This window comes from Phocoena sinus, chromosome 16, assembly GCF_008692025.1.
Source record: "Phocoena sinus isolate mPhoSin1 chromosome 16, mPhoSin1.pri, whole genome shotgun sequence".
Taxonomy (NCBI): Eukaryota; Metazoa; Chordata; class Mammalia; order Artiodactyla; family Phocoenidae; genus Phocoena; species Phocoena sinus.
The window spans coordinates 59004670-59032507 of record NC_045778.1 but is presented as its reverse complement, the minus strand read 5'-3'; the positions used below and the strand labels follow the sequence as shown (position 1 = coordinate 59032507).

At 56.5% G+C, this 27838-nt stretch overlaps 3 protein-coding genes across 3 annotated transcripts in view; 1 reads left to right on the top strand and 2 right to left on the bottom strand.

Annotated features, from left to right (window-relative positions):
- Positions 1 to 1480: 1480 nt before the first annotated feature.
- Positions 1481 to 1989, top strand: LOC116741207 (40S ribosomal protein S12-like). The gene has a single exon (XM_032607352.1). The coding sequence runs from the start codon at positions 1547 to 1549 to the stop codon at positions 1943 to 1945; it is 399 nt and encodes a 132-aa protein (XP_032463243.1). The 5' UTR covers positions 1481 to 1546; the 3' UTR covers positions 1946 to 1989.
- Positions 1990 to 11781: 9792 nt separating this feature from the next.
- Positions 11782 to 27466, bottom strand: TRIM8 (tripartite motif containing 8). The gene is made up of 7 exons (XM_032607333.1): positions 27169 to 27466; positions 25169 to 26683; positions 15860 to 15955; positions 15289 to 15522; positions 13973 to 14004; positions 13723 to 13838; positions 11782 to 13369 (listed from the first exon to the last, which is right to left on the bottom strand). The coding sequence occupies exons 2-7, from the start codon at positions 25736 to 25738 to the stop codon at positions 12762 to 12764; spliced, it is 1656 nt and encodes a 551-aa protein (XP_032463224.1). The 5' UTR covers positions 25739 to 26683; positions 27169 to 27466; the 3' UTR covers positions 11782 to 12761.
- The window catches only part of SUFU (SUFU negative regulator of hedgehog signaling), a 125486-nt gene continuing 119081 nt past the window's right edge, over positions 21434 to 27838 (bottom strand). Inside the window, exon 13 of the mRNA XM_032607330.1 lies at positions 21434 to 21912. Within this exon, the coding sequence (XP_032463221.1) occupies positions 21612 to 21912 (301 nt within the window). The 3' untranslated portion in view covers positions 21434 to 21611. The remainder of the gene's footprint in view (positions 21913 to 27838) is intronic.

Below are 27838 nucleotides of genomic sequence, written 5' to 3'. Positions count from 1 at the left end.
AGCTCTGCACTCCATGTGGTTTCAGGGTTCAGTCTGCTCATCGAAAAGTTCTTTTTTTTATAGTCTCTTTTGAAAATGATAGTCAAAGGAAGGGACGTGGTATTTGGTCATGTGGAAAATTCAATGTATAATTTAGACGTCTGTCAAAAATCCGACAAATAAAATTTAGCTGAAACCAAGGCAGCCTGGAAAGTGTCGTGTCCTTTGCTGGAGAGGGGAGAGGGCCTGTGGTGTGCTTGTCCTTTCAGAGGTTAGCATCCCTCAAGGTGCTTTCTTCAGAAGGATGTAACATTAACACCGCCACCAACAATAAAAATAACCCTTTATTAAGCCCCTCCTACATACCAGACCTCTCATCTACATCATGGGGTAGTATTAGTCCCACCTCACAGTTAAGCAAACTGAGGCACGGGCCTGGGTTAAGGAATTCATCCACTATCACAGAGCCATTAGTGCCAGCAGGGCAGGACCCTGGGTCTGAAGGCCGCGGCAAGTTGCCTCCTCTGGAGGGCAAAGACAATAACGGCCGTTTCTCAAGCATCTCAGTCCCCGGCCTTCTGAGCCCACAACAGGGGTCTCCTCTCATCAATGCCGCTCCTCAGGGAGGCGCGGGGGGGTGTCTCTGTCCCAAGCATTGGGTGTCCTCTGTCCTCACGGCGGCACAGCTGAAGATTTTGTACCGTGCTTTGCACAGACAGAAAAAAGGGAGCAGTCAGGAAAACTGCGGTTGGCAAGGATGCTGGCAATGACCTAGTACCTAATACTGAATCTTCCTTCTAGAGACGGTGCAGAGAGGGGAGTACACTTGCCCAAAGCCACACAGTAGGAGGCAGAATGGGCTCCGGTCCAGGGCTCTTCTCTCAGGAGAAGAGCTTGTCTTCCCCTCTGGCAGCCTCACTTCAGTGGCCTTAGAGACATACCAGCCTGGCTGGCCCCAAGGGCCAAGCTGTTGGCAGAATAGAGGGGAGCTGGAGGCAGGAAGAGAGAGAAAGTCCAGTGCTGCCAGGTAAACGGCGGGACACACACCTGAACTGCAAATAAACAATCATTTTTAATGTAAGTATGTCCCATGCAATATTTGAGACATAGGGACTTCCCTGGTGACGCAGTGGTTAAGAATCCGCCTGCCAACGCAGGGGACACGGGTTCGAGCCCTGGTCCGGGAAGATCCCACATGCCGCAGAGCAACTAAGCCCGTGCGCCACAACTTCTGAGCCTGCGCTCTAGAGCCTGCGAGCCACAACTACTGAGCCTACGTGCTGCAACTACTGAAGCCTGCGCACCTAGAGCCGGTTCTCCGCAACAAGAGAAGCCACCGCAATGAGAAGCCTGCGCACTGCAATGAAGAGTAGCCCCCGCTCGCCGCAACTAGAGAAAGCTCACACGCAGCAACGAAGACCCAACGCAGACAAAAATAAATTTTAAAAAAAATTTGAGACATAGTACTCATAAAAAGTCATTGTTCTCTTTCCCTGCCACCGCGGAGCCGCGCGGAGGCGGAGGCGCGGGTGCATTTAAGATTCGGCTCCACCTGTAACCCACCGCCATGGCCGAGGAAGGCATTGCTGCTGGAGGTGTAATGGACGTTAATACTGCTCTGCAAGAGGTGCTGAAGACCGCCCTCACCCACGATGGCCTAGCACGTGGAATTCGCGAAGCTGCCAGAGCCTTAGACAAGCGCCAAGCCCATCTCTGTGTGCTTGCATCCAACCGTGATGAGCCTATGTATGTCAAGTTGGTGGATGCCCTTTGTGCTGAGCACCAGATCAACCTGATTAAGGTTGATGACAACAAGAAACTAGGGGAATGGGTAGGCCTCTGTAAAACTGACAGAGAGGGAAAACCCCGTAAAGTGGTTGGCTGCAGCTGTTTGGTGGTTGAGGACTATGGCAAAGAGTCTCAGGCCGAGGATGTCATCGAGGAGTACTTCAAATGCAAGAAATGATCAAATAAAAAAACTAGGCTCTTGTTCCTCAAAAAAAAAAAAAAGGGGGCTTCCCTGGTGGTGCAGTGGTTGAGAGTCCGCCTGCCAATGCAGGGGACACGGGTTCGTGCCCCGGTCTGGGAGGATCCCACATGCCGCAGAGCGGCTGGGCCCGTGAGCCATGGCTGCTGAGCCTGTGCGTCCGGAGCCTGTGCTCCGCAACGGGAGAGGCCACAGCAGTGAGAGGCCCGCGTATCACAAAAAAAAAAAAAGTCATTGTTTATCTGAAATTCAAATTTAACTGGCCATCCCAGTTTTTGTTTTTGCTGTTTTGCTAAATCTGGCAACTCTACTCAGAATGCTCTGCTGAATAAAGGCACAGTGAGATACAATCAGACTGCGTTCTCCGGAGTCAGACCCAGAGATCTATCTTTGCCCATCCATAAATCAGCTCTGTGGTCCTGGGCAAGTTGCTTCCTTTCTTGGAGTCTCCCTGCCTCTTCATCTGTGAAATGGGACTAAAGCCGTAGGGAGATTTAAAAGACATATAATGTCGGGCTTCCCTGGTGGCGCAGTGGTTGAGAGTCCACCTGCCGATGCAGGGGACACAGGTTCGTGCCCCGGTCCGGGAAGAACCCACATGCCGCGGAGCAGCCGGGCCCGAGAGCCATGGCCGTTGAACCTGCGCGTCTGGAGCCTGTGCTCCGCAACGGGAGAGGCCACGACAGTGAGAGGCCCGCGTACCGCAAAAAATAAAAAGAGATATAATGTCGATAAAGGTAGATGTAGGGCCATGGCTAGCACATAGTAGGGACACTGCACCTCAGTTTCTTACCCGTAAAATGAGGTAATCACTTACCCTGTGGCGTTTTTCAGAGGATTAGATGAAGTTATGGATGTCCAGTGCAGAGTAGGTGCTAAATCATTTGTAGCTATTATAATAACTGGCAGACATTCTGGAGTCCAGGCCTTCCCAGGCCCCAAGACCTCTGTCCTCCCACCTCCCCTCCCACATGTTGCAAGGGCCAGCAGCCTTCCTGGCGGTGCTGGCAGCCCCCTCCTCTCTCTGGGGGCTCCCAGGGCCGCTGCAGCCACACCTCCTGCAATTAGATTTGTAAGTGGGAACAGGCTCTTGTCAGAGGCTCCTGATTGGCTCCAGGCAAAAACACAGTTTAGCACTCAGTCAAGCTGCATTTCAGGGCCTCAGTCTCTCTCCCCTCCACCTCCCCCTTGAATTGCAATCTGTTCGGTAATTTCCTTTTCCAACACTGCAGAACTCAGAGAAGCTGCGGCGCAGGAGCCGGGCAGGGAGGAGGGAAAGAGAGCTGCTGCTCCCTGCGGTGAAACTGCTGGTCCAGCACTGTGTCTCGTGTGTGTGTGTGTGTGTGTGTGTGTGTGTGTGTGTGTGTGTCTAGAACCAGACACACATGGGTATGTGGGGATACAGCCAACAACAAGGCCCCTGCAGGGTCAGACCAGGGCACCCACTTGTACCAGTCACTTGGCAGTTACCACTTATTTAATCCTTGTAACAACATGGATAACTGTAGGCATTACCACTCAGTTTGAGGATAGGGCTCACAGAATCTGAATCACTTGCTCAGGATCACACCAGAAGAATGGGGCAGAGCCATAATTTTCACCTGGGCCTGTTTGACTGCTGGGCCCCAAGCTCATACCATGATACCTTTTCCCCTTCTGGCTTCTGAGCTCAGAAAAGGAGCTAAGGAATCCTCCTGCACACAGGAGCAGGGAGAGGTTTCTTTTCCCAGAGTGAGTAGCGGTATCCCAGGGACAAAAAGCCTTCGCTAAAGAAGTGAAGTCCTGATGACAGAAATGCAGAGAGCAAGCTGAGTCAAGGAGGGGCAAGTCTTGCGAGATAACTTGCGTGGATGCCTGCAGCTGAGAGCTGCAAGGGTCGGGGGCAGAACTACCACTTAGCTCAGGGAACTGCTACTCCTGTTACTCATTCACTGATTGGATCCCTTCAGCAGTCCTACAAGTTAGCCATTTCTACCCCTTTCCCCGTTGAGGAAACCAGGGCTCTCAAAGGTTAAGTCACTGGCCTAGAATCACACAGCTAGGAAATGGCTTAGCTCGGGTTCCCATCAACTAGAAAGACCATCTTTCCCCAGGGCACCATCTTGACTAAACACAGGGCCGCGAACAGCAGGGAGCAGTGGGGAGCGGGGCTCCCGGAGACCAGGCCAGAGGCCTACCTCTCCCTCTCACTTTGCCACCCGCCTCTTCACGATCCACCAGACCCTTCTGCAGAGCCCAGAGGTGGCTGCTGCTCTGGAGGCCACCAGCAGGGGGGGCAGGTTGTGGCTGGCTCCACCCTGGCAACAAAGGAAAGAGGCTGGGGAAGCGGTCGCCCTTTGGGCCTCCCTTCTCCCCCAGGGCTCTGCAGCCCCCACCAGTGCCCTGGCCCAAAAGGAGGAGAGGGAGGGCTGCAGCGAAGGGGCAGCAGCCCTGGGAGTCCACTTACACCGCTGCGGGGGCGAAAGAAAGGAAGGGTCAGTTGCTGAGTCACACACCGACAATGTCCGCCCTGTCTTTCTTTGCCTTGTTAACGAAATGCATGTTCCTAAGACTGGACAAGCCTGCCACCCGGGCCACTGCTGACCCATGTGGGAAAGGATGCCCCGCATCGGGGTAGAAGCCGTGGCACTAGCTGAGGGCCTCTCAGCCTGGTGCCTTTGTGTTGTGCACAAGCTGTCCAGCCATACTTAGTGGCCCTGCCTTTTACATCAGCCAGGCCTCTCCCTGGGCCGGGCTGTCAACACTCACATCCCCAACCCAGTCCCCAGTCCCTCCTGCACGACCTACTCTGGAGAGCTGGTGCCCATCAGCCTCCTTTCTTCAGCTTCCCTTGCCGCCGAGAAGGCAGAATCCTGGGCCATCGTGCTGGCACATCACTCCCAAGTCCCTCAGATTCTGTCTGGGGGCACAGGGCTCTCTAGTATGAATGGGGGCTTCCCTGGAGCCTCCAGATGACAGAGCCGAAGCACTTTTCCTGCCTGGATGCTACAGATGGCCTTTGGAGAGAAAGGGATAAGGAGCTTTGGCTTATAAGCAGCAGCCCATCCCAGGGCCAGCGGATGCAATACAGCCCAACCTTCCCCTCAACTCCCCCAGCTCTGGTGTGGGTTCAGCCTGGATTTCATCCTGACTCACTCCCTAGGCCCCTTTCCTAACCTGAGACCTCCAGATCTGCCAGAGCAGCAGGTTGGGAGGAAGGAAAAGAGGGAGGAAGGGGCATCCAGGGGATGGGATGCTGATCCAGGCCCGGGGGGAGGTGTCTGCACAGCTGCAAGCAGCCCCCCTACCCCCGGTCTGTGAATGGGCACATCACCCCCTCCCACCCGCCTGCCACCGCTCCTGAAACAGTTGGTCCTAATGAGCGCAAAGCAGGCAGGGCAGCTGTGTGCATTATCCATATGCATGGGGAGGTGTATATTTATCCTCACGTCCCACCCCACCCTGCAGCTGCTGCCAACCCCTATGCCAGGAGGGTGAGTGGGCACGAGCGCCCAGGCTGCTCAGGGCCCTGGGCCTCCTCTCCTCCCAGCCCTCCCTCCCCAGCCCACGCCCACAGCCTTCACTTGACCCATTTTGGAGGCAGAAGTTTGTGTGTGTGTTTGAGAGAGAGAGAGAGAGAAGAGAGTGCACACATCATTTCCCCAGTTGGTGCTTTTGATTTCCTCTGAAGTATCTTGATTGCGGACGTACAATGGCATTGCTGCCAGTGCTCCCTCAGCAGCTTCTGGCTCTGCGCCGCCTCCTCCCCAGGGCCGGGGTTTTCTGCTGACTCCGGGGCCCGCGGCTGGCTGGCAGGGAAGGAGCAGGCCTGATCCCGGCTTCCATCCCTCGGCCTGAGCAGCAGGACCTGGAAGCCTAGCCACGGTCCTTCCTGCTCCTGGGGCTGGGGCCAACCTGCACCCTGATGCCCCCACTCCACCTCCTCTTTCACTTGGACCTCCCATTGCCTCCTAGCTGGTCCCCTTGCCCTCCACTGCCTGGCCACTCAGGCCCTTAATGCTCAGAGCCATTGTTCTAAAACTCAATTCCCCTGCTCAGATGCCTGCAGAGGCACCGCCGCTGTGGGACCCAAAAGGTCAAACTGTTTATCCTGTCATTGAAGGCCACTCTGGTCTAACCTCAAATCTTTTTTGTGGACCTGTCAATCATGGGCTCTCACACATACACTGAGCTCCAGATGAGCTACCCTCGCTGTCCCGCTACAAGTCCCCCACAATTTTATCTCCACACCTGCCCTCACAGCGACCCCCTCCCTCCTGTGCTTTGCTTACCCCTCCTTTAGGGCATGATTCAAGTCCTGCCTCCCCAGGAAGAGAGCCCGGTAGCCTCTAGCCCACAGGGCTCCCCTGTAAAACTCAGAGCCCCTGGCAACCCAGGCATTTGGCATTCATTCATCCATCCATCATTCATTCCTTCGGCAGATATCTCGAGCAGAGGCAGAGCATCTACAGTGCCTCGTGTCCTGGCCTGTTCGCTCATGCCTTTCTGACCTCACCACTCCCTGCTCTGCCCCTCACCCACCTTTCCAGCCACTCACCCACTGCTCTTCCTGAAACAAGCATCTTCTGGCTCCAGCCTTCTGGTTGTTCCCTCTACCTGGAACACTCTTGCTCCAAATATCCCCAGATCTTGCCTCCTCACATTCTTGAGGTCTCCACTCAATGTCACCTTCTCAGCAAAGCCTTCCCCGACCACCTCCATTTATAAAAACTGCCATGCCCCCTCACCCCTACTGACAAGCCCTATCCCCTTCACCCTGCTTTACTTCCCTTCATAGTACTTATCAGCTGACATTTATTGATTTCTTGTTTGTCAGCTGTCTCTTCCCCACTAAGTTATTAGCTCCAAGAGGGCGGAGTTTGTCTGTTTTGTTCACCAGTGTATCACCAGCATTGGAATAGAGGCCAGCATTAGAAGGACATCAATAATTATTAGTTGAATGAATGAATGAGTGAATGAATGAAACAGGTAACGTCTTACGCTCTGAAAAATAAAAAATGACTAATATTTCATGTCCTCCAGGGGCACACAGGCTACTTGGGCCTGCAGCCTGTAACCTGACACAATTAGTTAAAATACCAAGTGAGAGTGTTAAGTGCATGGGAGTGAGGTTGGCCCAAAGGAACACGAATATCGTGATAGCTGTCAGTGCCTGAAAGCGGCCTATGCCATCACCATCCTGGCATCTCACATGCATCATTCATTACTCTTCATACCCCCTCTGGAGAGGGTGGGGAAGAATGCACAGAGGAAGTGAGACTCTGAGGTTCGGTAGGCAATCCAGGCAGAGGGATCAGCAGAGCCACTGGGGCATGGAACCACATGGGCTGCTGGGGGACTGACTCTAAGCCTATGATCTGATGGGTGAAGTCCGGGGAGCTGCAGCTGGTAGAGGTGGCATTTGGTGTGGCTGGAGAGTCCCTATCCATTAGGCTATGAGCGGCCCATTTGCTCAGTGCCCTGCAGCAGGCACACATATGGAGAGTGTCCGATGACAACATCCGATTCACAACCAGGCAGCCAGGGCACCCACGTGTCAAGTGACTCACTGCCATTTTTTCCAGGTGGGCTAGAAGTCCACACCACCCTTAATGCTTAGTTCTTGGAAGCCTGCTCCCTCCTCCCACTTCTTACCTGCAATTCTGAGATGTTGCCCATACCACCTCTAGACCCCATTCTACAAACTGTTGAAAACTATGCCGCACCCTACCTCCCACGTCACCCTCTTCTTGCCTCAATGTAAATAGTGAGAAATAACCTATGGCACTAAGCCGATGGGTTCTCTCTCAAGAAAGACCCAATTGTTGAAGATCTAGTGCAAGGAGAAGTCATAAATATCCCAGTTTGCTGCAGTTGAGAGGAATTTACCACACAGCAATTAAGGAAAATTGGTCGCCTGTGGAGGAAACATTCAGACTCCCAGTGCAGAATTCTGGTGTAAGTCCACTGCCAAGTCCCTGAATCATAAATGCCAGGGACAGGGGATTTTAGGGAAGAAGCCCTGGGCTCGTAAAGGCCTCCCTCACTCAGGGGATGTGATTCTCATACACAGGAGAATATGGTAGAGGCCAAAGCTCTGCCCACCAGATTTCTGTTGGTTCTTTGTAAGAGCTTTCATTGTGGAAGGGTGTCTCGAGGTTGTACGTCACTGGAGGAATTCAAGCAGAGAGTGAAATCATCCTTCCTTGGAAGGGAAGCAAGCCTTTGGGGTGCAGATGGACAGGGTAGAGTATTGGGGGGGGGAGAAAGAGAGATGCCGAAGGAAGAAGCTGATGTCCTTAAGGCCAGGTCCCCTCCTGACCCAGGTCTATAAACCTCTCACCAGGAGCCCCCAACCCCAGCTGTCTCTGCCCTCACACTGATCTGTTTCCCATTCCCTGCAGCTTCCAATGAAGTTTCTAGAATCTTAGCCCTGAATCCCAGGCTCTTGTCCCAGCATTTTGGCAGAGTATAGGGAAGAGGCAATCCAAGGGTGCCCTCTATTTCCCTCCTTGCCCCTTTAAATGTAAGAAACTGGACTCAGAGGGTACTAGAACGAGTACCAGGATCCTAGGTTCCAGAGCCCACTGTTTCTAAAGCACCTCCAAGGAAGACATTTCCAACATCCAGCAGGGAGAGCCTCACCTCGGAAGAGGGCTAGAGTGTGGTGGGGTATGTCCAGGGATACCCAGGAATAATTTTTTTCCTCCCCTTATCCCACAGCCCCCGTTTCTTTGTAGGTCTAGAGCACTTAGGTTGGGGAAGGACATGTCCTAGACCGTCCCCCAACCACACACCTAATTTACATAAGGCAGAGGTGGGATGGGGTAGGAAATCCCCCAGTGGGCTAGTCTGGTCCTGAAAGTGTTCATGGCCTCTCCCCACCCACCCTCATATGGGAGCAAATGAAGGTGTCTGAGGAAAGGGCATGGTGACAACCACAGGGTCCGAGTGGGTGGATGTGAGCGGGGCCTGGAAGAATCCAGAAATTAGGTTAGAACGCTGGGGCTCGACCTCCAGAGAGGGCCCTGGGACGCTGACACAGCGGCCTCCCGGTTCAGGGTGTTCCCCGCTGCCCCATCTGCCTCCCCCGCCCCCAGGGTGCCTTTTGAAGCCGGGAGGGGGCTTTGATCTGGGGTCTGCCCGACTCTCAGCTGGCCGGCCAGGTGCGCTGGGGGAGGGGCGGAGGGGCCGACCATCCCCCCCGGGGCTCCCCCTCCCCCGGCCCCCTGCACCCCGCCCCCTCCCCCCACCCCCGGGCAAGGAGACTGTTTCCGGCTGTTGCAGGAGGGCACCCGAGCACCCCGACTCCACGCCTTGCAGCTGTTCCCCAGCTGCCCGGCCCCACCCCAAAGACAGCTGGGAGAGAGGCTGGGGGCGGGGAGCGGGTCGCAGCTGCTCGGCTCCGGGGCTGGGACCGGGGAGGGCGGCGACATGAAAGAGCCTGGACCCGCCGGGGTGGCGGGCCAAGGAAGCCCCCAGGCGGTTGCCTCCCTGCGGGCTCCGCACATCTGGCCCACAGGAGCAGTCAGTGGGGAGGGGGGAGACGCGCTCCGCTCCTGACCACCCAGCCCTGCCTGGAATGGGGATGAGCGATCACCTCCCCGGAGGGCGGGGACGGGAGGGCACGGCCGGGAGGGGGCTGTGAGAGCAATATCTCGGAGTCTGAGCGGTTAGCCGAGGGAGGCACAGGGCGCGCCTGTGGCTGTGAGAGGTGTCTTGAGTGTGCAGGGTGAGGAAGGCCCCCACGCCTTCTCCAGCTGGCCCTGCTCCTGGGGCACCTCCAGCTTTCCTGGCCTCCTCTGCCCCTGACCCTTTTGGGAGGTGGGTGACAGCTGCTCCTGCAAAGCCAGGGACAGCTGGGTAGCTGGGGACAGCTGGATGGGGTGAGCGTCTCCCGGCTTCCCTGGCTGCCCAGGCACTCCAGGCCATACTACACAGTTAGCTGCTTGGCCTACAGCCTATGTGCCTGGGTGTCTATTTGCTGGGGTGGGCTTTCAGAGCTGGAACCTGGTGGGGTTCAAGCTCATCGCGCTACCACCAGTCTCCCCTCCATATCCCAGTTTCATTAATGTACCTGGAGAAAGAACCTCTTCCATCAGCTAAAACAAAACTAGGCCAAGTGGGAAAGAAATTGGGCAGCTTTCTGTCTTGGCTCCCAACTCCTGGCACAGAAGATGTCCCAGGGTTCCTGACAACCAGAGAAAGTGACAGTGAGTCAGGAGCAGATGTGAGTGGACTTAAATGTCTATCTGTCCACCAGCACCTGGCCCCAGGCATCCTTCCACCCTGGGTTGGAAGGGCACTGTGCTCCAGCCATCTGCCTCCCCTCAACAGCCCCAAACAGGTGCAGGGGAAGAGAAAGGGGCAGGCCAGCTGTTGTCATCATGCTCCTGGCTCTGGCTCCTTGCCAAAGTGGGGAAGGGGGGAGAAGTGAATCAAGGGTCCACCCACCCCCACACTGAGTCATTTTCTACTCCCACAGGATGGGAAGATGGAGGCACTAGACCAACACTTTTGTCTGGCCAGCCCGACTGGCGGGGGGACATGGACTGACCATGTCCTCCAACTTGACTGCTTATTTTTCTGAGAAGAGGGGTAACTAAGAGTCAGTGAGGGTTGGACCCCTGGTGCAGGACTTACCCATAGTTCCCTGTCTTGCTCTAGGCTTTCTGGGGTGGGAGGCATTCAGGCTCAGATTCTACCCAGACAAGGGGAAAGAGAATTAGGCACCCAGGAAAGGTTGACCCTCCTACTTTATACATAAGCAGATCCATGCAAAGTGTTGGGCAACAAATCAAGAGATCCAGCAACCCCCTCACACCACTCCTGCTCCAACAGAGGAGGGCTTGGTGTGCCCCAGCCCCTCCTTCCAGCCCACGGGTCCCTGAGACAAGCAGGTCCCTGGCCAGTCCCTCATGGCAGCACTTCTCAAACCCCAGGATGTGTCAGAATTGCCAGGGGGTTAAAAATGCAGATTACTGGGAATTCCCTGGTGGTCCAGTGGTTAGGACTCTGTGCTTCCACTGCAGGACTGCAGGAAACATGGGTTCGATCCCTGGTTGGGGAACTAAGATCCTGCATGCCGTGTGGCGTGGCAAAAAAACAAACAGGTTCCTGGGCCCTCAGTGATTCCAAGTCCAAGTAGGGCCCCAGGACTCAGCCCTTTTAACAAGCTCCCAAGCATGCTACTCTTTGAGAAGCTCTGCCAAAGGGGATGAGGGTAGGATGTCTTTTTCACCTTGTTACCCTAGCACTGTGCCTCCCAGAGCACAGGATTTTCCTGCCTACCCTCCCTCCATGCTCAGGGGCAGGGGCTAGAGCCCAAGTTACCAAAGGAAGCATGGAGCTGAGTGACCCTCCCCGCTCCCCTCCCCCAGTGGGGGCCAAGGCTCAGTTAGACTAAATTCCAAGATAGGGTCTGCTCTACTTCTGTGCCCTTGGCCCTACACAGTGCCTGACGCTTAGCATGTGCTTAATAAATATTTGTGGACTGAAGGAGGTAAACTCTGCAAGACTCATAGAAAGGTATTTCTTCCTTTGTCTGTCCTCGCTAAGAGCATGTTGGCAGAAACTCAAAGAGATGCCGGAGCCCATGCGGCCGGGGGCTGGGCCTAGGAGGCCCTCAGCAAATATTTGCCAAATGAACCCAAGGCTGAGACCAGACGTAGTTAGTGCCTGACGAACTGACATTCACAGGCCTGGAACAGGCTAAACCCCGGAGAAAATCAAGGCAAGGAAGGCAGGGGCTTCCATCCCTAGAGGGGTCCCTCCCCACACCAACGCCTGAAGACCCCAAGCCTGGGGGAGTTAGGGGTAAGAGGCGAGGCAGGGAGTGGGACTGCGCCATTATGTTTATTAGAAGGTTGGATTTCGGTGTGTGCTCTAGACAGATTACAGAATAAATACCTGCGCCTTGAGAACAGGAAGTCCACGATTCATACAAAGTGCTCACTACAGGAAGTCGCTGTGTCAAAATCCAGGCAAGGACCCAACTCCGGGCAGCCCCTCCTCTCCCGCTGACCTCAACAAGGGCTGTGCTATGGTTTTTTATTTTATTATTTCTTTTATTTCTCTTTATTATTATTAATATTATTATTATTTGCTTTTGCTGTGGTCACTATCATTGGCAAGGTTCCTTTCCCCTTTCCTGGACATGGGGGTTCCTGTCTTTAAGATTCCATTCTGAGGCTGAAGGTGCCAAACGCTGCTTGAGAAGTGGCCTTTGAACTCCGTCTGGGAGGATGGTGAGAAGGAAGGAGAAATCATTCTTGGTTTTAAAAAAAATTAAAAAAAAAAAAAAAGCCCCACAATCTACAGGTCTTTCCTTATTTAGTCAGTGATCAAACTGCCCAAAAGAAAAACAAGAGGAGAAGCAGGCCAGTGGACACTGGTCCCTCCTCCCAGGGCTGGCTGAGGAGAGTTGGAAACTGCCCCTACCCCCAAGGCTTTAGGGGAAGCTGAGGCTCCTTCCAGCCACGGGGGTGGGCAGGGGAAGGAGTGGAAGAAAAAAGGAGAGACAGAGAGAGAGAGAGCTCAGCGCCTTGAGGTAGACGCTTTCCCAACTCCAGAGCCACCTGCAGCCCCGGCCCAGGCCAGCTCCCACTGTCACCTCCGAGTCCAGGAGATTCGTGATAAAAAAAAAATCAAAACAAGCCCCAAACAAAACAAAATCCAAAAGGAAAAGACTTGGGGAAATGAAGGAGGAAGGGAGGGAGGACAGGAAGGTAGAAGGGCAGGTCTCTGGATGCGTCATTCCCGAGCCACTGGGGGCTGAGGCGGGGAGATTCCCCAGCGCCCCACCGCCCGCGTAGCGTTAGCTCGTCACGTAGTGTTTGGTGGACGGCTGCCCATACACCCTGTAGAAATCCTGGTGGCCAGGCTGCTGGGAGGCGTCGAGCCAGTCTCTGACCGCCAGGCTGGGAAGGGACTGGGGGACGGAAGGTGTGGGCGGGAGCGCATGTGAGTACTCCTGTGAGGGCACTGTCCAGGGGAAGTGGCCGGAGCGGGGGTAGGGCTGGTGGCCGCCATGGTTGGCCACGGAAGAACAGTAACAGTTGTCCACAGAACAGACGAGAATCTTGCGGCCCCCATACTGGGGGAGCATGGGCTGCTGGGCGGCGGAGCCATTGGGATACTGCGATGGGGGGAACACAGGACTTGAGTGCACTGGTTGGGCGCCGCCCGGCAGGGCCACCAAGTGCTGCGTGGAGCTGCAGGGGCCCAGGGGCTGCCCTGACTGGCCCTCGCCGCTGGCTGTGCTCGCTGCCCCATACTGGCTGCCCACGGGGCCCGACGACGTCTCTAGGAAACTGGCCTCAGGGAAGGCCGTCGAGTGCTTGCGCTTTTCCGCCCCAGAGCTGCTCACACCACAAGGGTACAGGGGGACGCTCTGCAGGAAGGGCACAGGTGTGCTGAAGGGGCCTGTGGAGAGTTTGGGCAAAAGTCGCTAAAGCCCCTGTCCCAGGCAACCCAGGCCTCCTCTCCCCCGGGGACATTTTCCATCTGTAGGACCAAGCACAATACATCATGCACCATCTTGATGCTCACTACTCCGTTAGCAAGCAGATACCATTATCATTCCCATCTTACAGCTGAAGAAGCTGAGGCTCAGGGAGGTACTACGGCTTGCCCAAGGTCCCACAGCTAGAAGTAGCAAAGCAGGGATATGAGGAAAGGTCTATCTGACTAGGCCAGGCTGCCTGTCAGAAGGAAGGTTCTGGCATTTACCCCTGCCCAAAGGGTTCTCTCCCTTTGATTGAGGATCCCACCCTCACCTTCTAGCATCTTCCGTAGCTGCTTCTCCTTCTTGGCCACCTCGTTCAGGAAGAGCTTGGAGTTCAAGTGGCCGATCTTAGGGGGAGAAAGGCTGCTGCCTGTACAGGTCTGGGTCCTGGGGGCAGTGGACGGGGCATCTGCTGTGAGGAGGTATCACCGGTAAGCCCGCCCTACCTCCCCGCAGTGGGCCTGGCCCTTCCTGCCCTCCCCCACATGTGTTCCCCTGAGGGCTGGTGGCCATCTGCTCACCTGTCCATTAGGATTTTCACAGACTTGGTGTTCTAGAGGGAGAGAAAAGGGTTAGTCAGTGGGAAAGGCAGCATGAGAGAGGGGAAGATGGAAGCTGCCCCATGCTCTCTCTCCCCAGGCAGGGCTGACCTTCTGATTCTGGCCAGAGTGTGGCGGGGGCAGGGGGTGGGGTGCCTCCATTTTCAGAAGATTGAGTGCTTGCTATGTGACAGACAACACTGCAAGTGCTTTCTATACATCTATCACCTTATCTAAACAACTACCCCAGGAGGAAGGTTCTGCAAGCACTCAATCTTTTACCCAAAAAAATCTTTGGGGCAAGATGTGTTTTGGAATTTGGAATTTTTTGGACTTTAGAAAGGAAAATATGATGCCCGTGTCATAATATGTGATTACAGCGTAGAACACTGTAATCTAACACATCAATGTTTCTGCAGCAATATATATATATATATATTTTTTTTTTTTTCTTTTCTTGGCCACGCCTCGTGGCATGTGGCATCTTAGTTCCCTGACCAGGGATCGAATCCCTCCCCTGCACTGGAAGAGCGGAGTCTTAACCGCTGGACTGCCAGGGAAGTCCCAGCAATATGTTTCAATATTTGTACCAAGTAAGAGCAACGAAGGCCATAAATTGTCAGCATCAGTTCAGGTCAATTTTTGCTGTTAAATGAGCTGCCAGAACTTTTTTCTTTCAGTTCTCAGAGATTTCTAAAACTTTGGCATTGTGGGTAACAGATAATAGATCTCTATTATCAACCCCATTTTATAAGTGAGGGAGCTGAGGCCTAGGGAACATATATGACTTGCCCAAGGTCACGAAGCTAGAAGGAACAGGGTGGGAGGGTTTTGAATCCATGAAGGCTGGCTCCAAAGCCCTGTGAGCATACTGGTGGGGGGAACCAGTTGGGGAGCAAAGCATCACAGACTCCAATTTAGAAATGCCCCTTGGGGCTTCCCTGATGTTGCAGTGGTTAAGAATCTGCCTGCCAATGCAGGAGACACGGGTTCGAGCCCTGGTCCGGGAAGATCCCACATGCCGCAGAGCAACTAAGCCCGTGCACCACATCTACTAAGCCTGAGCTCTAGAGCCCGTAAGCCGCAACTACTGGAGCCCGTGCACCTAGAGCTCATGCTCCACAACAAGAGAAGCCACCACAATGAGAAGCCCACGCACCTCAATGAAGAGTAGCCCCCACTCGCCACAATTAGAGAAAGCCCGCGCACAGCAACGAAGACTCAAGGCACAAAAAAAAAAAAAAAAAATCTTAAAAATGCCCCTTGGGTCCCACCAGCCGGTCCCAGGCCCAGCCCACCTTCATGAAGCTGACGTCCTCTGTCTTGTCGAAGAGCAGCTGCAGGGAGCCCAGCAGCTTCTTGGCCTCCTGCATGCGCTCCCCGAGATGCAGCGCCTGCGCTGCGTTCTCGCTGCAGAACTTGGCCTGGGCCTTGTCCAGGACCTCCACCGTCTGCCGCAGGTCCTCATCCAGCAGCTGGTGCAGCTTCTCGTATTGCAGCCGCACTTCCTCCTTCAGTTGGCTCACCTTCTCCTGCGGGCACCGGGGCAAGAGTGGGTGGGCAGGTAAGTACTGGGGACTTCAGGCTGCTGCTCCTGCCTGTCTCACACACTGGATGGGGGAGTCTGGGACCCCAAAGCCCCACGCTGCCCAGGGCTCCCAAAGGCAAAGTCTGACCTGCCAATCCCCCACCGGTAGCACAGGGCTCTGGACAGGTACCCTGGCACCAGTGGGGGGCTCATCCACTGACGGTTCATTGAATGACTGACCAAGGGATTCCGGCATAGAGCCGACCACGCAACAGATCCCAGCCCAAGGCCCAGTACCCAAGCCGCCCCCCACCTCATACCATGGGCTTGGGCTTAGCTACCTCCACCAGGCGCTTGTCTGACTCGAGTTTGTACAGTTGGTCCTCGACGTCCTGCTCTCGCTCCTCCAGCCGGTCCTGCTGCTTCATCAGCATCTTCTGCAGAGACAGTTGGCGGAGGAGCTTCAGCGGAGTGGGCGACACCGTCCCCACCTCTACAGAACAGACTCATCCTGTGGATCCTTCTCCCAGATGACCTAAAATGTCTGCCCCCCCACCCCCTCTGGCTCCCATGCAATCCCCGGGGCCTGGTGACAACTGTCTGGCCAGCCTGTCCCCAGGACGAAAAAGCCTGGAACGCTTCCCACACATATCTAAACCATAAACTTTCTGAGGGCAGGGTCAGGCCTGCCTCTGTTGTAAGCACTTTTCCTGTATAGACTTATCTGATCATTCTAGTAATGCTATGAGATACGTACTATTATTATCCTCATTTCAGAGAAGAGGAAAACCAGAAAGGTTAAGTAATTCACCCAAAGTCACACAGCTAGTGTCAGAGCTGGAATACAAACCGAAATGACCAGGTAGTAGGGTCTGTTCTTATCCAAGTCATGCTGCCTCTCTCTGGGGAGCACCATCTCAGAAATGATGCAGAGAGTCACACAACCTTCCCGGGTCTCACAGGCCCTCTGGCCCGGTCCAGAGATCTCACCTGACGTTTGCCTTACACTTGGGGGGCATCAAGCCAGCCAGCTGCCCCCTTGCTTGCTCTTGATGCTGAGAGCTAGGCCTCTGAAGTCCTTGCTAACTCCCTCAGCCCCTCAGTTGGACCTGGGTGGAAAGGAAACTCTGGCTCTCCTAAGACCCAAGGTCAGTCTGCTGGAAGGTTCGGGACCATGCTGCTCTTCTCAGCCCTTAATCTTCTGTCTCTACAAGCCCTCTCTCCCCAGACCTGCCTATCCCAGCTGTTCCAGCCGCCCTGTCATCCTCCCTTGCCAGATACACCTCTTCAAACAGGGTCTCTCTCCTGCCCAAGATCCCTCGATGACCCCTCCTTCCAAACTCTGTAGGCTTTCTTACTTACAACCTGACTCTCCCAGCCAGGTGGGCTGGCATCCTGTCCCTGACACTGCAAATCTGAACTCCCTGCACCCAGCTGGTGTTTTTCTGCAGCCCACAGTGCCTTCTCCCCATCCCTTGCCTATCCTTCAAAGCCCAGCTTAAGGTCCTGCTCCTCTAGGAAACTTTCCATGGCCCCTGCTCGGAGTCTGTGCAGGACCCTCCCTGTCTCGGCCATACGAGGGGCTGTCACATTCTGCTCTCCCTCTGTAGCTGTACTGTCCAATACAGTAGCCACTAGTCACATGTGGCTATTTCATTTTAAGTTAGTTAAAAATAAATTAAATTGAACATCAGTTCTTCTGTTGTACCAGCCTCATTTCAAGCGCTCAATAGCTACATGTAGCTAGTGGCTAATGTACTGGACACCACAAACACAAAATGTGACCATCTCACAGAAAGAGCTATAGGAAAACACTATTATAGTCTGACCACCTGTGGTCTAATCTCCAAACAAAACTCAAGACCTCTTGAAAACAGGGCTTTGCTGCTGTATTTTTCCACTTCCCTTCCTAGCCGGGACCCACAAAGGCCCCAGCACCCTACAGATGCATAATGTGTTTCCTGAATAAACCCATGGGTTTTGCACACAAAACAAGGTTTGCAAAGCAGATTGCACAGAACCTAGCTCACAGTAAGTGTCCACTCAACAAGAAGCGGTTCTTTTTCTTCCTCTGTGTGGACCTCAAAGTGACCCTCAAGTTTGACCCATGACCCCTACTCCTGTCCACACTCAGCTGGCTTCCAAAAGACAAGCTGCCACCAATCCCTTCCTTATTTCCCCAAACCCCTTTACATATGGGGAAACCAAGACCAGCCAAGAGAGTTCAGCGACCCTGTTTTTTGTTGGTGGCTACCCTAGAACCAGGGCCCTGGGGACAGGAGGAGGTAGGGGGTGAGGCTCTCAGATTCTGAGCTGGGAAAGCCTGGGGCACCCCCCCCCACCCCCCCACCCCCCCACCCCCGCAACAATTTGACCTTTCAGTGACCCAGGACAGTACCTTAAGAGACAGCCCTAGGAGATGTTGCCCTGCCCCCCACCCCCAGCCCAACATGCACATGGATCTGCTGCCAGCCTGAGAGTCAGAGCCTGTAAAGAAACACAGCTGGCTGGGCGCAGGAGCAGAGGTAGTCACACACCCTCCCTTCCTGTGAAACTGCCCCCAGTCACGTGAAAAGGGCAGGCGGCACCCCACAGTATGGCCCACCTACATGCATACAACTGCACGCACACACACAAGCACATGCCACCACCTGGGCCCTGAGACCCCCTCGGGCACACTGTCACACACACACAGCCCTGCACAGTGAAGGCTGACCCTCCTGAAGGCCCCCGATGACTGAGGGAGGCCTGCCTGAAGGCAAGGTGGCCAGGGTACCACCAAAGGATATGAGACCTTTTTACTTCCCCTGTTACAACTGACCCTCAATTTTTTGCCTGCTGGCTGCCTCGTCCCCACACTCGGAAAGCAGTCCCTCCAACTTGGATGCATCTCAGGCTCCAGGCCACTCCTGCCTTCCCAGTGCCCAGGATATCCGAGAGCCCAGGCCCCAGCCACACCCTCACATCTGTGCACCACGGTCTCCTGGCCCAACTACTTTTCATGACCAAACCCACTGGTATCAGAGTAGAGGTGCACCTGTAGCTAAGTCCCAGATGAAGGGCAGAAGAGAGGCAGCCCCGGATAGGATCTCAGCCCCACTTCCCTCAGAGGCCTGGAATGGGGCTGTTCACTCCCACCCTCTAGGCCCATGGGAGGCCTCTGTCCCATTCCCCTGCAACCCTTTCAGGGAGTTCATGGCTGACCCCTCAGGGCACAGCCAAGGGAGGCACTTCCTGTCTTGTCCTGGGGAGTGGGGCTCAGCCCCTTCTGCCATCTAGGCTTTTCTCAGATCCTTTCCTGGCAGCACGGCCACGCTGGGACCCTGAGGTGTCTTCCCTTGGCTTCCAGGTCCAGATCCTGGTTCCTGCCTGCCCAGAGCCCTCTGGGGTGGAGCCCAGTCCAGGTCTAGCAAAGGCAGTGGCCACACTGCCTAGCAGGTGGCTGGGTTTCATTGGCTCTCCCCCAGCTCAGAGGCCATTGGGCTTCTGTCTCCACTACAGAGGGAAGGGAAGGGCCAGGAATAGGAAGGAAACTGGCCAGGGAATGCCAGCCAGGGAGGGCTGGGCTGGGGGCCCACCCTGGCCAGCTCGCCCTTGCAGGAATGGTGATCCCTCGGGGCTAGGTGCTCTTAATCCTGCCACAGCCAACACCGGGGGGAAGCAGGGGGCGGGGGGACACTGCTACCTCAGGCACTGGGAAATCGGGGTGGTGGGGAGGAAGGGAAATATCCACTTGCTGCCCCTTTAGTACCCCTCACCTCGATTCCACCAATGAATGAATCAGGTTGCTGAGAAGCTGGGAGATGGGGAACAGAGGAAGCAAGGACCCCTCCCCACTACCAGCAGCCTCCTTTCCATCCCAACCTCCCAGAACTACTGAGAGCTGAGGCTCCACTGCCCACCTGGGAAAAACCCACAGCGGAGAGATTTCCCAGCTTGATTCACGGCAAGGCCTCTCAGTGTGGGGGAGGGCACCTTACAAACTGCTCCCAGCCCAGAGTGGGTCATCTGGATTGTGGCACACTTCAGGTGTGCAGGTACAGAGGGGAGACTAGAATGGTCTAGACTAGGAGCACTTGAGGAACCAGGCCTCCAGCAAGGGCAGGGGCAATTGGAGGCCCAGCCCCACGCTACACCTTTTGGCCCAGGTGGGACCTGCTTACTGCTGTCCCTGTCCTTCCCTAAGGACCTAAGGCCTTCCACGGTCTGCTCCTGGGTCTGTGAGGGCAAAAGCATCAGGAAGACTTGGGGGCACACCATTCCCACCCCTCCAGGACCCTCATATCTGTCGCCTAATGTTCTAGACTCTGCCTTGAGCTGCTCCCTCCAAAGCCCCTCCCAGCCTGGGGAGGGGGGCAATCATGAGCCCCTCACATTCCTGCTCTGGGAAAGCCTCACTCACAGCCCTCTGGAGACTGACTGGCCAGGCCCAGCTGGCATTTTTGACGCCAGACTGGACTGGGCAGACGGGTAAGGCCATTGGGACTCTAGGCTGTGTAAAAGTTAATAAATGATAATAATAAAACCCTCAAGTCAACCTTGAAGAGAAGCAAAGTCAGGAGGGAGCAGGGCCCCAGGATCTGGGCCAGAGGCAGACCTCAAGTTTGTAGATGGGACCAGAGCTGGGACCAGCAGCCCCTGTGATGGGGTGGAGGCGGGAAGAGGGCGCTGGGCTGCTGGAGTACCTCTGCCTGCTGGGATCCCTGCCCAGATGACTCTCATGCCAGCTCCAGCTCTGGATGAAGCCCCCGCTCAGAGCTACCCCCTCCTAACCTCCTCCCCAGCTGCCAAAGCCCCACTCTCCCACATAAGCCCTTGTCCCAGGAATACGTCAGCCTCCCCTCTCCCTGGGCCACAGCACTCCCTCCTGGTCTCAGCCTTAGTTGTCCCTTCCCATGCCTCAGCCCCTACCTGGGGCTACCATGTGGACCCCCAGGCTGCGGGCAATCACAGACCCAGAGAGAAGAGGCTACAGAGCAGGAACCAGGGACAAGGAGAAAGGCAGCACCTCGGAGGCAAGCCCCGGCAGACCCCAGAGAGGGTTTCCCAGGTGCAGAGTGGAATTAGCTTTTGCCATGCAGAGTGCACTGCTCTGGGGCAGCAGAACAAAGAGGCGAGAGAGAAAGCCCCCCTTTGTCTGTGTTTGAATGCCAGGCCAGCCGGGAAGGAAGGCTTTCCCAGAGCCAGGGATGAGGCCAGCCAAGCCTGCCTGCTCGGTCCAGGGCTGGGGCCCAAGCCGGGCTCCACTTCTTCCTATGACCACCCCAAATGCCCACAACACAGCATCGCAGGATCCATCCGGGCTTCCACCTCCAAAGCCCACTACAGGCAACGAGCTCACCGAAGGTGAGTCCCCTCCCCTCCCCAACACCTCCACCAGGTGAGAAAGTCACACAAGACTCACACCCACCAACCAACCACCATCAGGTAGGAACACACTAGCGCTGTCAACGACAGATATGTGTGCACACTCAACTTCAACTCGCAGGTGAATGGCAAGCAGGGCACCCTCCTCTCGCTCACACACACACACACGTGCACGCCTTCCCGACCCCATAGCCACACACAAGACAGCTCCGTAATTAAGTCAGTCACTCACACTGCACCTTCTCAGAGATACACACGGTGAGATACAAAAAAGTAGTCCCATGTGAGATGCACAACCAGACGCACTGGTTACACACGCGCACACACACACCTGCAGACAGACCTGGATGCACAGGCACCCGGAGCTGCAGCACGCAGTCATCAGCAGGGCGTGCACGACAGGCGTCTGGTCTGCCGGTGTCAGCAGGATCCTGGGGTGGAGGTGGGGGGCTGGGCCTCCGCCTCAGGCTCCTCTGCCCGGGGCCAGGGAGGAAGGCCAAGTCAGGCCCCCTCTTCCCGATCCTTCAAGATGGTCAAGGAAGGAGCAGCCACTTGACCCTCCCACCTCCCACCCCACCTGAGACCTCAGGATTATGGTCGGGGGCAGCGGAGAGCGGTGGGGTCCGTACCGCCTGAGCCAGGCTGCAGCCACAGCCCGGCTATAGCTGGGCCAGGGCGGCCCTCACTCCCAGAGCCCACCTGGAGACAGACACGTGGGGTGGAGACTTAGGATCCCCTCCAGGGTCCCAGGGCAGCCCCTCCGGCCATGGACAATGTGAGCAGGATGACCTCACCCCCAGCAGCTACAAACCCCAAACTGGCCCAAGAAGTGGGATCCTGTCCCCAGAGAACATCTCCTCTCAACTCTAAACCTTCGAGAATGCAAGGAACAGGGTCCTGAGCACATTTCCAACCTGTCTGGGGTACTAGGAATGACACAGAGGCACAACTATGACCTGCACACACACACACACACACACACACACACACACACACACACACACACACACACACACACACACACACCCTGCATAGCCCTTCACAGATATAACTAGGCCTTATCTTGGATCTTCTTTCTACGTTGAAGGAGGTCATGAGATAGAGGTGCTCCCAGCTCATACCCGTCCCGAGTTCCTCACATGAACCCCTAAACCCAGGGGCTGGAAGAGGGTTTGACCACCTAGGGCCGCCACACCTGAGTCCACCTGGATATCCCAATCTTTGGCCCTTAGCCTCCCATAGCCCCAAGGGAGAACACATTTGGGGTCTAGGCATGTCTTAGAGTGTTCTCTGCGGTCTACCCAATGGGCATACAGGCCTCATGGCAACTTGGCTTACACATTGGCTTCCCAAGGGCAGAGTGGGGCAAGGACTTCGAAGGCCTGACTCTGAGACCCCCGGCTAGTCCCCTGCTAGGCGGAAGCCCTGCTTGCATTCCTGCTGGGCCCCAGCTCTAGGCCACTGCACAGGTGGGTGCTTTGAGTATGCGTGTGGAGGACCACCAGGGGGAGATTGATCAGTGTTTCCTATTCCTAGCCAGTAGGGCATTTCAGCAGCCCCTGCCCCTCCCTGGGACAACGGAAGAGGAACCACAAGAAGCAGAGCTATATCTTAAGGTGTGTGCCACGTTTCTATGCTTCTGCTCCTGCATCTGGGATAATTCTGTTGCCTTCATCCGTGGTACCAGCAGAGGCCCTTTAAGACAGACTCCCTCCCACAAGGGAAAAGAAGCCCAGGAAAACACCCCTCCCCATGGCTAGCCTAGAGAGGATGGAGTGCAATGGGTTCTTCCATTCAGGTTCTTTGTGGCTTACCCCCTCCCCTGAGGGTGGGGCCCCTCTTCCTACTCGTTCAATAAGTCCAACTCACAGTGACTGGCACTGGGCCATTGAAGGGTTTCCAACTCCAGTGCCCTGGGACACCAGAGAGAATCTGGAGGGCCTGGGGTAGGGGAGCCTGGAGAGGGACGAGACTCAGGCTGTGGGGCACAGATGCTGAGCGCACAGAACTGCACATCTGGCTGTGATGCAACCCACTACTTCTGAGCCTGCCCACACCAGGAACAGGAACGAACACAAGAACACACACACACACACACACACACACACACACACACACACACACGCAGACGCACACACATGGAGCTGCTGACAAAGTTCAGGGCCTGCTTCCATCCAGTTCCTTCCATGAGCTGGGGGATCAGGGACCTGCCGGTAGGAACCCCAGAATATACTATGCGTATGTGTGCCACCCCCCATCCCCCAACTACACAGACAGGAGACAGGTGCATGTGAGGGCAAAGCAGACAGTCTCAGAGACACTCACAAACACAGACCCACATCTACAGACACCCTCTTACTACCAAATCAGGTAAAATTGTGTTTTCTCCCCCACCTAAACGAGACACCTGAGCTCACACCCACCAACCAACCACCGATACAACTAAGGGCAAAGCCGCGGGTGCAAGCGCACATTCACTCATCACCCTGGTTGCTGTCCCCTCTTCTGTGCCTTTCAGCCCCATCTCCACCTTTCCCTTCCTCTCATTTTCCACTGTCAATCCCAGGCCAGAGAACTGGACAGCCTTCCTTTCTCCTGCCTCTGCACTTTTCCCAGCCTCCTCCCCAGCCCTTGCATCTTTATTAATAGCAGCAGCTTCCCAATACTAGGGAAAGTCTGGGCTCTGCCTGCCCTGGGTGGGGGGCGGAGTACACTAGGGGCTCATTTGTTCCCCTAGGCCTCTGCCTTTTCCACCCCTGGTGGTGGGGGGAGGCTCTTCTCTCCATCCCCCACCCACACTTCCTTTAAGAAACCAGAGGCTCTGTCCTGGCACAAAACCCCAGAGCTAGCCCATCCGATTAGAAACTAATTATACAGCAAATTTTATTTGTTATCCCTGCCCTCAGCCTGTGGCAACCCTCCTGCCTTTTGTTAGTGGTATGTGTATGTTTTATAATTGCTGAACAGTGACTCATTCTGACTGGTCCCCCTACAGGAAACAGCCCCCATCTACAACCGTCCCCTGCTCAGAGCTTCCTCATAATGAAGCTCCCCACTGGCCTCGACTGGCCTCCAGGGGCCCCCACCCATAAGCACTCCCAGTCCTACCAAAGCCCAACCTCACCCCCATATCACACCCAGGCCCCAAGCTGGGGCTTGAGATGGCTCAGACAGTCTCAGGCCAACCCCTTCTTTCTGGTATGACTCAACCCTGAAAGCCAGGGGACCTGGGAGGAACCCAGGAGGAGCCCCCCTCCACTGAAGGGGACGGAAGTATTGCTTCAGTCCAGCTCCAAAGCCAGGCCAGCCCCAGAGGCCTGAGGGGGAAGGCGGTTTTGACATTGGCTGCTGCTACAGGGTGTATACAATGGGAGGGGATGCGGTTCCGTAATCACCCAGCCGGCAGCCCAGGGGAGCCAGCTGCCTGAAACCAGATTGCAAGGCGGCTCAACCTTAAACCCACAGGATTCTTCTTCCATCTTCCACTTCTCCTCCCCAAATGTGGGAGGGCTGTGATAGAGGGCTGGGCTGGGAGAAAAGCGCTCAGAGTGATGAAGACATACTTTAAGGTGTGTTCATGCAGACGCGTGCAATACGCACAGGCACACAGTGGGCAGCGATTCTCACACATGGAGAGCGGGCTATGGGGAATAATACGAATAGCTGAGATGCTGTCTGGTGATGCTGTTGGCTGTCCAGGCCTTGGCCAGATAGATACCAGGAGTTCTGCTCTCCCTCCGGAAGCTCCCCCTCCAGCCCCCCGCCCCCCCCAATGTGTTTCCACTAGGGCTTGAAACTAACATGGCTGCTTTTGTTTACTTCCTCATTGGTATGCCAGCATCATGGATCATGTCAGCCACAGCAGCGGCACCAGGACACTCATTACATAAACAGCAGCTGGAGAAGCAGGACCTGGGTCACTCCCTTTAGTGACTTCCCGTAGGGCCTACGGAAACAACGCCAGGGGAGGGAGCTGCGCGCAAAACAGAAAAGCAACAGCCAAACTCTACCCCTGACAGCCCCGCACCTCAATTCTATAAATGCCTCACAAGATGCCCCCTATGAGCACAGGTGCAGGAATATCAAATACCGATGGGGGATCCTACTTCCCAGGACCTTGCCTCCAAACTTACAGAGGAGTTTGTAAGGGAACCTCTGGCCTGATGTCACAAGAGTCAGCCTGTCCGGATGGGTGATCCCCAGGCGGGGGGGAGAGAGAGAGAGAGAGAGTGTGTGTGTCTGTGTGTGTGTGTTGTGCGTGTGTTTGTGTGTAGGGTACTTGCCCGGATCTCATTCCTCCGGATCTCCACGTCGCACACCGAGTGTCCCTGATGCGCACCGCTGTAGTAGCAGCAGTACTGGCACACGGCCACCTGCTCGGCCTCGCAGTGGTAAAGGCGGTAGGCGTTGTGTTGCGGGCAGCTCCAGGCCCGCACGTCGTCCGCCTCCACCAGGAGGTGCCCGCGGGCGGTGGAGGGCTGCTGCAGGTGCGTCTGCACGTGGGACTGGCAGCAGGGCGCCTCGCAGCGCAGGCAGACCTTCTGCGCCGGCAGCGGGGGGCCACGGCGGCAGAACACGCAGTGCAGCGCCGCCGGCGGCTTCTCCACGTGCAGGGCGTTGAACTTCTCCACGATGTTGGTGAGCTTCAGGTTCTTCTCCAGGCCCGGCTTCTGGTTGTAGGCCTGGTTGCACTCTGGGCAGCGCACCAGGCCGCTGTCCTTGGCCCACGCCTCGCCAATGCAGCCCCGACAGAAGTTGTGTTTGCACGGCAATTGCACCGGCTCCACGAAGACATGCAAGCAGATGGGGCAGATGAGCTCCTCCTCGAAGCAGTTCTTCCAATTCTCCGCCATAGCGGCTGCAGGCAGGGGGCCCGGGCAGGTCTCCCCAACTCCCCAACTCTGGGGGTCCGTCCGGTGCCACTACAGGCCCACCAAGCCCCGAGCTCCGGGCCCCGGCGGCCCCGAGAGTCGCTCAGTCACCAGCGCCTTCCGCGCGCCCGCCCCCCAGAGGAGGGAGCCTCGGTCCTCACGCAGCGCGCGCAGCCGGCTGCGTCTCCTCCTCCTCCTCCCGAGCGCCTAGCGGGAGACCGCGGACTGCGCCAGGGCCGCGGCCGGGGCACCAGCCCTGGACGGGAGTGCCGGGGTCCAAATTCCATATAAGAGGCCGCCTCCCGATCGGCGCGCTTAGGGCAGCGGCGGCCCACGGCCTGCACTCGGCCCCGCGGCTGACATTGGGGCGCGCCCCAAGGCGGACAGAGCCCGGGAGCCGCACACTTCCTCCAGCGACGGCGGCGGCAATGGTGGCTCTCTCCTGGCTCGCCGGCGCCGCGCCTCCCTCGCCTCGTCCAGGGTCTGAGAGGCCGGAGAAGCGAGTGCGGCCGCGCCAAGGACTGCTAGATCCGGACCAGGAGGGCGAGGCAAGCCGGTCCCCGGGCCGCGGCGCGGGCGCCCCCCGGCTGGCCGGCCGTCTGCGGGTGCGGGCTGCGGGGCGCAGGCGGGCCGACTCCGGGGCACTGCGTGAGCGCAGGGGCAGTCATTCAGATGAAATTCCAGTCCCCGGCCAGAGACACCAGCCCGCCTCTGCCTTCCTCCTCCCTTCACAAATAGAAACGGAAGGGGGAGGGAGAGAAGTGGAAAAAAAAAAAACCAACCAGAAAGGGAGGGAGAAGAAGCCCCGTCGGTGCTCCGGCCTGACCCACTCGTCGCTACTTCTGCGCTCCCCCGAGGCCCGGCGCCGGGCGCCCCCGCCGCGAGAGACCCCGCTCTCCGTCTCCGCGCTGGGCGGGCGCCCCGGCTCTGCCGAGGAAAACAAGGATTGATCAAACTAGAAAGGAATTTTTCTCAACTGCTAATGAACAGGAGGCTCGGCTCCCGGCCCTCCCCTCCCCCCGGCCCTCCCCCTTCGCCACCCCGGCCCCCCTACCCCCCCCCCCCCACTTTCTTTTCTTCTCGGCCTCTCCTCCGGCCTTCGGGGCTGCGGTCGGAGCCAGCCCGCGGCGGCGGGGCCGGGCCAAGCCAGTCGAGCCGGACTGCCTCCCTCAGCGCCCAGCCATCTTGGGCTCCCGGCGGCCGCCGCGGTGGCGGCCGGGGGGGTTCGAGCGCGCTCGCTGGAGGGTCCTGCAGCGTTCTTTCTATCTCTCTCTCTCTGTGTTTTTTTTTTTGTTTTTTTTTTGTGGTGGGATTTTTTTTTAAGGGGAGGGCTGGCAGCCTCCCTCAAATTAGGAGAGAGAGAAGGGAGAAAATGCCAAATCCCGATTTCTCTCCACCTCTGCTCCACCCACCCCGGTTCTTTCCAAAATACAAAAAAAGATTAGAATTGGAAGAAGTCGGCAGAAAGGCGAGCGCCCGCGGCCCCCGGCTGCTGCCCAGGCGACGCGTCCGGGGCGGGCCCGCGCCAGTTGCTCCGTCGGTAGGTCCGTTTGTCCGCCCGCTGCTTCTCATCTGGGGAGGGCACTCCGGGCAGGGTCTCCGCAGCGGCTGTCGCCTCAGAGCTTTATCCTCAGATCAAAAAAAAAAAAAAGGAAGAAAAAACCCCCCAACACTCTCATCACAGCCACCTTCAGCCATCTTGCGCGTATTATTATTTCAGGAATAATCTGTTTAATAAAAATAGCTGCGTCTCTAGCCCCCTCCCCCGCATCCTGGGCTCCCCGCCCCCTTTTAATAATGATCTCGATAATAAAAATGATCTGCGAGCCGGGCAGTCCACGGCTGCCTTTTCCTGCCTCGGCTCGCTCGGGCTTCGGCTCTCCTTCTCCCAGGAAGGGGACGGGGGTGGGGGGTGCTCGCCGCTGGGGCTGGGGTGTGGGGGGGTGCGTCCCTGCTGCCCGCCAGTCGGCCGTCTCAGCCTTAGCAGGGAGGGAAGGGCACCCTCGCAGCTACCGCACCGTTTCGAGGACGGCAAGCGGGGGAGGGGCCCCGACTCGCGGGACCGGCTGGAGGGATGCACAG